At 33.2% G+C, this 11,283-nt stretch overlaps 1 protein-coding gene across 5 annotated transcripts in view; it reads right to left on the bottom strand.

Moving 5' to 3' along the window:
- Positions 1–830: 830 nt before the first annotated feature.
- The window catches only part of LOC143045982 (EF-hand calcium-binding domain-containing protein 6-like), a 29,650-nt gene continuing 19,197 nt past the window's right edge, over positions 831–11,283 (bottom strand). For 4 of the 5 annotated variants that reach the window (XM_076218886.1, XM_076218889.1, XM_076218888.1 and 1 more), the window contains 9 exons: positions 10,168–10,313; positions 9,628–9,836; positions 8,837–8,947; positions 8,124–8,300; positions 4,908–5,192; positions 4,209–4,452; positions 3,610–3,782; positions 3,064–3,235; positions 831–2,317 (listed from right to left, as the gene is read on the bottom strand). In XM_076218886.1, the coding sequence (XP_076075001.1) occupies positions 2,075–2,317; positions 3,064–3,235; positions 3,610–3,782; positions 4,209–4,452; positions 4,908–5,192; positions 8,124–8,300; positions 8,837–8,947; positions 9,628–9,836; positions 10,168–10,313 (1,760 nt within the window). In that variant the 3' untranslated portion in view covers positions 831–2,074. The remainder of the gene's footprint in view (positions 2,318–3,063; positions 3,236–3,609; positions 3,783–4,208; positions 4,453–4,907; positions 5,193–8,123; positions 8,301–8,836; positions 8,948–9,627; positions 9,837–10,167; positions 10,314–11,283) is intronic. The other variant, XM_076218887.1, reaches the window with a different exon arrangement.

Genomic DNA, 11,283 nt, shown 5'->3' with positions numbered 1-11,283 from the left:
TCATTAAGGCCCAAACTGATGTGTCAAAAACACATTTAAGACCTGTAGGCTAAAAAACCTTTAACTATACACTTTCTTAGGTTTATTCTGCTTGGAGAGAGGTGGATAAGTTTCAGTTTAATTTCATAACATTTTTCATAGAAAATCTTATTTTTTTCTAAATTAAACTGATGTCATATTAGGTTGGATTTACATCAAACTTGAAGGTTTATAAAAATAAGAAGATGTGGTATGATTGACAATGAGACATATCATCCACCAAAGACCAAACGACATAGAAATTAACAACAACAGGTCACTGTACGACCTTCAACAATGAGCATAATCCATACTGCATAGTCGGCCACGATATAACAAATTTAAAACAATTCAAACCAGAAAACTAATTGCCCGATTCATGTACAAAACAATAAACAACCAAAAATTGATATACAAACAAATCACAACCACTGAGTTACTGGCTATTGACTTAGGACAGGTACATACAGAATGTGGCGGGTTAAACCAATCATTTCTCTAACCTTGGACAGTGTTGTAATAGCACAACATACGAACAACTTAAAGAAACAGCTGAAATGATCATATTGATACATAACAGAAAAAAATGTAACAAAAACACAGACTGGGTGTGGCAATAAGACACTAAGTGCAGATCTAAGAGTACCAGTATGTAGATATTCATTTAAACATCATAAACTAGTCATCTTTTGGTGGACGATTTTATCACAGAAATCAAGTAATTAATATGTTGTATATGAAATCACTAGTTCATAGTTGGGACCAGGTCAAAAGTCATTGCAGTGTAAATAGTATAAATAAGAAAAGAGTACTTGTAAACATACAACAAATTTAATGTCAAAACATAAAAAAATCAGTCAATAGCTGACAAACAGAAAGACAAAATATATAGTTCTGTAACCACATGCTGTAACAAGAAAATGACAGATTGTACGGACTCGTAGAAAAAAAATCACATATAACAGATTGTCGTGTGCCAGAGGGTTGTATGGTAAATTTTATATGCTCTTGATGAATATGAAATGACAGTTTCGATCAGTAAATAACATTCTTTAAAACAATCTCATATATGTTAAGGTTTTCTTTTGTAAAATACATTAAGAAAGTTGCAGTAATAGATAGTAACCAAAGAATATAATATAAAAAGAGAGAACTTATTCTACAAAATTAACAAAGGCACTTATAATAATAATTAATACAGAGAGTTATACAAAAAGAATCCGATAAATATCACAGCTATAAAATATCACAGTTCATAAACACAATATAAAAACATTCTTTTTAAAATCTGATAATACTGTTATAGACAATATACATTTGATGGAGGGAATGAAACCAAATTTGAGCAAAGCGAAAAAAATGTAATATCTATTTCAAAATGGATAATATGGAAAATACATGATTTTTGTACAATAAAAAAATTCTCAATCATACAAGTGAAAATGATGGCAGCTTAATATATGGATAATATGCCAAAATCCTTAGTTGAAATATAGTAAAAATCTGGACTTAAAAGCAAAATAAACTTAACTTCCACATTTCTTCAAAGATTTTTTTACTAAGGTGGTGATTATGAACATTTACAGGATATAAATATGAAGAAATTTACTGATATTTGTTGGTCAGATGATATTGGGGAATCTCACATTTGTACAACAAACACATTTACACCATTCTTGCATTCCTTGAAAAAAAAAAACATTTTAAGAAAATCATAAAATCATAAAATTTGAGAAGTTTTTTAACCAGCTATAATAAAAAAAAAAAAAATTTTGTTTTTGGCAACTTCAGTCAAAAAAAATAATTAATAACCTTCTGAATATAGAAATAAAGTAAAACCTCATACATAAGTTACATTTAAGCCACAATTGTCATAATTAGATAGAATACCCATTGGAAAATATATATATAACTCAAATATACACCATATTCTCTCACTTTCATTCAACTTGTATGCATCATTCAACCAAAAGTCAAACATCTCATATACAAATTCCAAGTTGAGTCACTTACAAAGATTAAAAAAATCAGTTTATGTTAAATTTAGCAACACTTTTTAAATTTGTTTTACACTTTGTCGAGTTGGAGGTTTTAGTACTTCGTCAACAAATTTTTCATAAGAGATTTTTCCAGACATGTTATTATCAAACTGTGTCAATACATGGTAAACTTCTTCTTCATCTAGAATGACATTAGCAAGTTTCAAGACAGATCTGAACTCATTCACATTGAGGTACCCATCATTAGCTCTATCTAACTTCTTGAAAGCCCTTCGTATATTCTTCCAGTCTCCAGCCAGCTGAAATAAATAAAGTTTCAATGTAATGTATTGTTTGAATAATCAACAAAGCATTTAAATTCATGTTAAATTTGATATATTTTTAAATTCATGTTAAATTTGATATATTTTTAAATTCATGTTAAATTTGATATATTTTTAAATTCATGTTAAATTTGATATATTTTTAAATTCATGTTAAATTTGATATACATTGTATTTCTAATTGATTGATTGATTGTTCCTTAACAGCCTTGCACTTTGCATATTGAAGATGATATTGTGGTCATGTGATCAGACTAATTTGATTTTTTTAAAATGGCTAAAAGGGTTCTCAAGATATAGCTTTTTTGAGATGGCCAAGTCATTACAGTTTCTTTTTTAAATGCCTGTGCTTGACAAAGATACAGAAAATAACAATTCCACTTCTCATTTTTACCTTGTATAGAAAGCTATGACCCCACCTTCTTGTATTTTTAAGGCTGACATTTGTTCTGATATCAAATATTATTTTCCATGTCACTGAGTACCATAGACTAAGAAAGAGTCACCCTCAGTCCTGATATCTTAATTTTTCTATCAATTTGAACAAATACAACATTCTGAGATTTATTTCTCTTACTTTTATGGTTTCTTATAAATTCAACACAATGATTATTGCAATTACCAAGATTATTTTGATTTTTTTATTGCAATGTCACAAATCAATGCCATGTTTTAGTGATGTGGTAGACACAGTCTTAGGGAACACTTATATATTGACTTACTTTTTGTCTAAGTTTTGATGTAATTCCATGTAATCCTTTCTGTGGAGGTTCCCCAATGTCTGCTATAGGTATCTCAGGCTGTGGATGTTGTAACAAAGACAGCATATTATTGCCATGACGCCACATCTGTTTCTTCAGAGCAAATGGTTTCAAAAATTCTATATATGATACTCTAAAAGTGAAGTAAAAATGCATATTTTATTAAAAGGAAGAATTGCAGTGTGCTGTTAAACATAGAAAAGTTCATGTAAAGTCTGACTTTAGTAAGTCTCCAGAAAAGATGATTGCGACTTCATAATAAGAATCATCTAAACTGTGATGCTGATATGCTATAAGATAGTCTACTCTTAAAGAAATCTTGATTAGTTAGGTTTTTAGAAAAATCAGAAAGGGAACATTATTTATTTTTGTCTATTGTCAAGATTATGACTTGTTTTTTAAGTACTTGAACAATACTTTTTAATCATATATCTCTTTTGTAAAAAGGATTTCATACATTTTTAACAAATGAAAAATTTTCCAAATCAAAGAAAAGGTTGGTCTTACCTGCCATCCTGTCGAATTTCAAATTTATCACTTAGTGATCTAGTTTCAAATTCACTAAGATGAACACATAACTCAGTAAGGACATCCTTAAACTCCTCCCTCGTTACATAGCCTGTACCATAAGGGTCCATCCCTACAAACTCTTTACGTAGCTCCTCCCACATATAGTCAATCTAAAAATATAAAGCAACAAGTTTTAAAAAATTGATATATAGAATTAATCATAATTGTGCTATCAGAGGTTCAATTATCAGCATGTTTAAATTTATTTTCCTTATATTGTGTATGCAATGTGAACAATTCTTACTGATATTGATTCTGTTCAAATCTCTGATAAAAGCTTCATTTTAAAAAACATTTGCATTTTGTTAATAATGTGGTCTAGAACTGCATTTCAATCTCAATAAGAGTATAGTAAACTTAATCATAGAAATTTATAAGCAGCCAATAAAAAAAAGCCTATATTGGATTTTTCTCCTTAGAATGAAGCCAATTTCTTTCTTGATTTAGTTTTTTTCAAACAAACCAGGACACCTTTAAGAGACCTACTACTGCTGTGGAGATGTACAAAATACCTAGCTATTCTAATATAATTTTACCTTTGATCTTAGACTGTCTTGTAACATATCAGCAGCACAGTTTAATTTTCTGGATCTGATCATGAAATCGGCATCACCTTTTCTTGGAGGCTGGACCTTGGCATTAGGGAAGTGGGCAGATCTTGCAGAGAAACCAAAATGTCTTACAAACTGTAAGTAGTCTAAGGTCTTGTCTGTGTTTGTGATAAATGTTTTCCATAATTCTCTAATTTCACCTCGAGAAATCTCTGGTTTTATATCAAATCTACAATGAAACAAGGGATAAAAAAATATTTTTTTGCATCAAAGCTGTCTTTATGTAACGTCATATCCAAATAATTTTGTCAGAAAGAGGATCAAGGGTAAAATAAAAGGAATATCCAAAAAGACAAATACCATGGCATATAAGGGAATTTGAAGCATATCCACTGGAAGTTGTGAAAAACATGCAAATTCTATTGAAATAAGGAAAAAGGGTTAGAATATGCGAAAAATACACTAACTGCCAACCAATCAAAATCCAGCATTCTTATATATAAGGTGTAATTACCAAATTAACATAAATTATGATACCGGTAATTCTTTGGTTAATTTTTGGTAAATGTATATTGTTATAAAAAAATATCTATCTAAAATGTTAGAAAAAAAAAACAATCGGTTCTATACGTTTCATTTCAACCTTTTTAAATATTTTGGTAGATATAAGGTCAATGATCATACCTGTTTAATAGCTGGAACATCAACTCTTGAGTTAGTCTTCTGGTATTTATCTCATCTAATTCCTGGTAAGCTCTTTCTACATCCTGGAACTTACGAGTCAGTAGATCTTTGACAAGGTTGAATAATTCTTCATTACTCCTCTTGCGTGAAGTGTAATCTAATGGTTCTTCCTCCACGACCAGTCTGTCAGCCTGTGTTTGTACCAACTCTTCCATTATGTTAGGAATAGGAGCAGGGACAGGACCAGTACCCTGTTTCTTACCAAATAAACTTGGTGCCATTCCCCTAAAACAATATATAGAAATGATTAAAATGTATTCAAAACTGTTGCGTTTCAAAAGGAAAAGGATAGAGATAGGAAACTAGAGGCTCTCAAGAGCCTGTATCGCTCACCTGATTCTACTTGGGTTTTTGAAATCATATGAAAAAATATAAAATTTGGCTAAAAGTGACAACACAACCTCATTGATAAGGAAAGGAACATGTTTAATTTCATTCAAAAGTCCCCCACTGGTGGCCATCTTGGATGGCGGATCGGCTACAAAGTAACAACACTTGGTCAGCACCTCATAAGGAACATTCATGCCATGTCTGGTTTTATTCCATTCAGTGGTTCTCTAAAAGAAGTCATTTGTATGCATTTCCCATAGGGTCCTATGTTAAACTAAGTCTCCTGCTGGGGGCCATCTTGGATGATGGATCTGCTACAAAGTAACAACACTTGGTCAGCACCTCATAAGGAACATTCATGCAATGTTTAGTTTTATTCCATTCAGTGGTTCTCTAAAAGAAGTCATTTGTATGCATTTCCAATAGGGTCCTATGTTAAACTAAGTCCCTGCTGGCGGCCATCTTGGATAATGGATCGGCTACAAAGTAACAACACTTGGTCAGCACCACATTAGGAACATTCATGCCATGTTTGATTTCATTCCATTCAGTGGTTCTCTAAAAGAAGTCATTTGTATGCATTTCCCATAGGGTCCTATGTTAAACTAAGTCCCATGCTGGCGGCCATCTTGGATGAAGGATGGGCTACAAAGAAACAACACATGGTCAGCACGGCATAAGGAACATTCATGCAATGTTTGGTTTCATTACATTCAGTTGTTCTCTAAAAGAAGTCATTTGTATGCATTTCCCATAGGGTCCTATGTTAAACTAAGTCCCCCGCTGGCGTCCATCTTGGATAATGGATCGGCTACAAAGTAACAACACTTGGTCAGCACCACATTAGGAACATTCATGCCATGTTTGATTTCATTCCATTCAGTGGTTCTCTAAAAGAAGTCATTTGTATGCATTTCCCATAGGGTCCTATGTTAAACTAAGTCCCCCGCTGGCGGCCATCTTGAATGATGGATTGGCTACAAAGTAACAACACTTGGTCAGCACTCCATAAGGAACATTCATGCTATGTTTGGTTTCATTCCATTTAGTGGTTCTCTAGAAGAAGTCATTTGTATGCATTTCCCATAGGGTCCTATGTTAAACTAAGTCCCCCGCTGGCGGCCATCTTGGATGATGGATCGGCTACAAAGTAACAACACTTGGTCAGCACTCCATAAGGAACATTCATGCTATGTTTGGTTTCATTCCATTTAGTGGTTCTCTAGAAGAAGTCATTTGTATGCATTTCCCATAGGGTCCTGTGTTAAACTAAGTCCCCCGCTGGCGGCCATCTTGGATGATGGATTGGCTACAAAGTAACAACACTTGGTCAGCACCCCATAAGGAACATTCATGCTATGTTTGGTTTTATTCCATTCAGTGGTTCTCTAAAAGAAGTCATTTGTATGCATTTCCCATAGGGTCCTATGTTAAACTAAGTTCCCGGCTGGCGGCCATCTTGGATGATGGATCGGCAACAAAGTAACAACACTTGGTCAGCACCTCATAAGGAACATTCATGCCATGTTTGGTTTCATTCCATTCAGTGGTTCTCTAGAGGAAGTCATTTGTATGCATTTCCCATAGGGTCCTATGTTAAACTAAGTCCCCCGCTGGCGGCCATCTTGGATGATGGATCGGCAACAAAGTAACAACACTTGGTCAGCACCTCATAAGGAACATTCATGCCATGTTTGGTTTCATTCAATTCAGTGGTTCTCTAAAAGAAGTCATTTGTATGCATTTCCCATAGGGTCCTATGTTAAACTAAGTCCCCTGCTGGCGGCCATCTTGGATGATGGATCGGCTACAAAGTAACAACACTTGGTCAGCACCCCATAAGGAACATTCATGCTATGTTTGGTTTTATTCCATTCAGTGGTTCTCTAAAAGAAGTCATTTGTATGCATTTCCCATAGGGTCCTATGTTAAACTAAGTCCCCGGCTAGCAGCCATCTTGGATGATGGATCGGCAACAAAGTAACAACACTTGGTCAGTACCTCATAAGGAACATTCATGCCATGTTTGGTTTCATTCCATTCAGTGGTTCTCTAAAAGAAGTCATTTGTATGCATTTCCCATAGGGTCCTATGTTAAACTAAGTCCCCTGCTGGCGGCCATCTTGGATGATGGATCGGCTACAAAGTAACAACACTTGGTCAGCACCTCATAAGGAACATTCATGCCATGTTTGGTTCCATTCCATTCAGTGGTTCTCTAGAAGAAGTTCAAAATGTAAATTGTTAACGACGACGACGACGGACGACGACGGACGACGGAAGACGACGACGGACGACGGACGCCAAGTGGTGAGAAAAGCTCACTTGGCCCTTCGGGCCAGGTGAGCTAAAAACAATATCATCCAAACCACTTAGCATAAATATCTATCTTCTGTCATCCTTCACTTACTGAAATTAAATTCATCACATTTGTTATTATCTGATACATTTAGAATTGATATAGTGTGCAGATGTTTTCTTTTATCAATACAAGTGAAACTGCAAGCTACAACTCACTGGTGATACCCCGCCCGCCCAGGAAGTTATTGAGTGATGAATCTCAAAACGTATCACACAGTGAAGCTGACTTATATAAACCCTGAAACCAAATTTCAGAAATCCCTATGATGTAGTTCTTCAATAAAATGAGAATAAAAATATTCATGTGACAGACGGATGGATGGGGACAGAGATAAAACAGTATACCCCACCACTTTTTTAAAGCAGGGGCATAATAAATGTACCCCAGAATGGCCTAATGACGACATTATGTGTTCTAAAATGTTTTAAAAGCCTTAATATATCCATACTTAAATCTGTACTTACTTTGTATCAAAGAACTGTAGAAATTCTGCATATTTAACATTGCCATCCTCATCTAGTGGTAACCTATCAAGGAATGACTCATACTGGTCATCACGGAGGGTCAGGCTAAATCTGCTCTCTATCGCAGCTCTAAACTCTTCCTGGCTTATCACATTAGTGTTGTGGTTGTCTATGCTCCTGTAGAAGTAAAGAGGTCAGAATATAGATGGATTAAACCTATGTTGTTTATTTCTTCAAGAGGAATTGCTATATTTCATTACAGACTAGAAGTTTTTAAATACAACGTTTTTCCAATCATTTCACATCTTCTTATTTTTATATTGGTTTATCACAATATTGTGGCTGCAATTTATTTAACTGTATCACAGCAGCACATGTCTTTTTATTCTTAAAACAGCTTTATTTGGATATTAACTTTTCAACTGTTCATAGTGCACTGTTATACATGTCTTCTCTTCACATCAAAATTTCAGACAATGACCAGTAGAAATAAGGAAAGAAATCATAAAGTGACCTATAGCTTCTTAAATCTGCTTCATTTGGACTCGGTAGGATAGTTGTCTCATTGGCAATCATACCAGATCTCCTTATTTCATAAATGAATTGCATGCTTTGCAAATAATAAGTTACTTTTAGTATTTTGGTTTTTGAAAATACTGATATCCCCTCTATACAATTTGTGAAAAAATGTTATAAAATAGTGATTTACTTACTTGAGTGTACCCAATAATGATAAGAAATCTCTTTGGAACATGTTCATTAGCTGTACTTCAATACCACTCATTGTAGAAACGTTACCAGGACTAGCAGGTCTATCTCCAACCCTATTTACAGATATATACATACATTTAAATATAGGTTATAATAAAAATAACTTTGGTTTAAATGTAAATAGATGTTTTTCTTTATATTTGTGTCACTTGGCTACTGTCTCGTTGACGTCACCCCATCTGTTACTCACAATTAGCATCAATTGTAGTTTGACATATTCTAAACATATTAAATGATCAATATATTTCATATGGTTATTATTTTCCAAGGTGTTTAAGATCTTTTTATTTTGATAATAATATAGAATAAAGGTTTCATGTAATAATAATATATCTTGTTTTCAAAATTATCTTGTTATCCTTCTTTGGACATAAAAATTTATAACAAGTCTAAAAGTGAACCACACAAAACACTAATTCAGAAACCACCCTATTAAGAAGTGCTGTTATGATTCCTTATCTCTATAACAATGTTGATGTTTTCACAATAAATTATCTAGCAAAAATTCAGTGCATAGACACCAACAGTAGTGCTACCATACAAACTACAATACCTAGACACCACACAATCTACAGAGAAGTGCATGGTTACCAAACATGTTGTCTTGGTAACTGATTTGAGCATGGTTACCATACATGTTGTCATGGTATCCGCTCTAGAGTGCACACAGTCTACATGGATAACCCAGTACAAACAGTGCATCACCTCTAGAGATAATTATATTAATAGTTACAATCTGACTAGCCTGTGTTTTTTACTGTTCAGTATGTTGTGGGTCATTCCTGCTTCAGATCTATCCTGGAATCTATGTAAAAATTCCCTGTAAGGTACCCCATCACGTTGTGGTTTTACACTACATCTTGATAAGAATGCTGACAACAACTTCTTCTCCAAATTCAAACCATATTTACATAATACTTCTAAGAAGCCATCAAATGTTACCTAAAAAAGAAAAGGGAATGAAACCATAAGTTAATGATCAATGCTTATAATAAACACCAGTCACGCCAGTGGTAAATACATTGAAGAAATGTGCTAATGTTAAACCACCATAGTAATAAATTTGATTATGTGCTAATGTTTAACCACCAGTGGTATCAAATTAATTAATGAGTTATCTCCCTTATGTAGAAAAATTTGATTTTAATATGTTTGCCAATGAACAAAAGATCTGAAAATATTTATTAACATATGTGATAACCAGTTCATGAGGACGCTAACTGTGGCTGATAATAGTCAGTAATTTTTCTTGTCAAAATATTTAAACACTTACAAGACCATTATTTTTGGCATCTCTGGCTTCAAATGCATCCTTCATCTGTACACATCCTTCTCTAAACTTGTTCTTCAACCATCTTTCCACATCTAAGGACTGTTTTCTCTCTATTTCCTTCTTTCTTGGTGTACGAGAAGACGTAACTGTTCAAAAACAATTTGGTATCATTACAATAAAATAGAGGGACGTGCAAGTGACAATTTTGAAAAAGTTATTGAAACAGAGTCTTTATATAATATACTAGAGTAAATCAAAAGGGTGTTATATATCATAGTGAATTCTGAGAAATAAAGAATAGTCAACTATTGATGGTTTTATTGATAGGCTGTTGGTTACTGTTACGGCCAGAAATCGCCTTTAAATTGTAGCCAACAAAAGACACAAATCAATAATAAAATTTAACAATATTTAATATACAAAAGTTTACAAAAGGTATTACACAAATATTACTGTTAACTTAACTGTCAAAATATGAGTCCAATCAGTTATCTTTATCTGTATCCGGAAATCTTTCGGAATCCAATTTGAATATTACGTTCACTACTAAGGTCACAATCCAGTATGATGTTGTTTGTAGAATAAAAGTGTCAATCCAAATGCTGTGAATACTAATGTCTATCAATGTCTATGTCCAAGTTTAATTATGAGAGTTTAACTTTAGTGTCTGTATATATAGTGTTGTCATGGAAAATTCTAGAACACTCTATAATGGAACATTGTGGAAAATCCTGGAAAGTTACAACGGAAGTTTCTGGAATAACGTAGAAGTTTAAATTACGCATCTTTTATAAGGATCATTCTAGAAAGTTCCAATCATTCTGTGATTGTTCCAGTGATTCCTCAACTGCACAGTTATAAGATTATTTGGTAAACAACTATCAGGCCATACAACACAAATTAGGCCAACATAAATAAACATAATAATTACAATATCATAACACCTCCCCCCTTAAAAGAAGTTTTAGTGTAACAAAAACTTATCATGAATAATATGAACAAAAATACATAATATATACAAAGTGATTTAATAAGCTCTAGATAAAGCATCAGCTATTACATTATCTTTACCCTTAATATGTTTTACAATTACATCATATTCCTGTAACAATAAAC

Source organism: Mytilus galloprovincialis, chromosome 9, assembly GCF_965363235.1.
Source record: "Mytilus galloprovincialis chromosome 9, xbMytGall1.hap1.1, whole genome shotgun sequence".
Lineage (NCBI taxonomy): Eukaryota > Metazoa > Mollusca > Bivalvia > Mytilida > Mytilidae > Mytilus > Mytilus galloprovincialis.
Note: the sequence above shows the minus strand (reverse complement) of the source record. Positions and strands in the feature narration are given on the sequence as shown.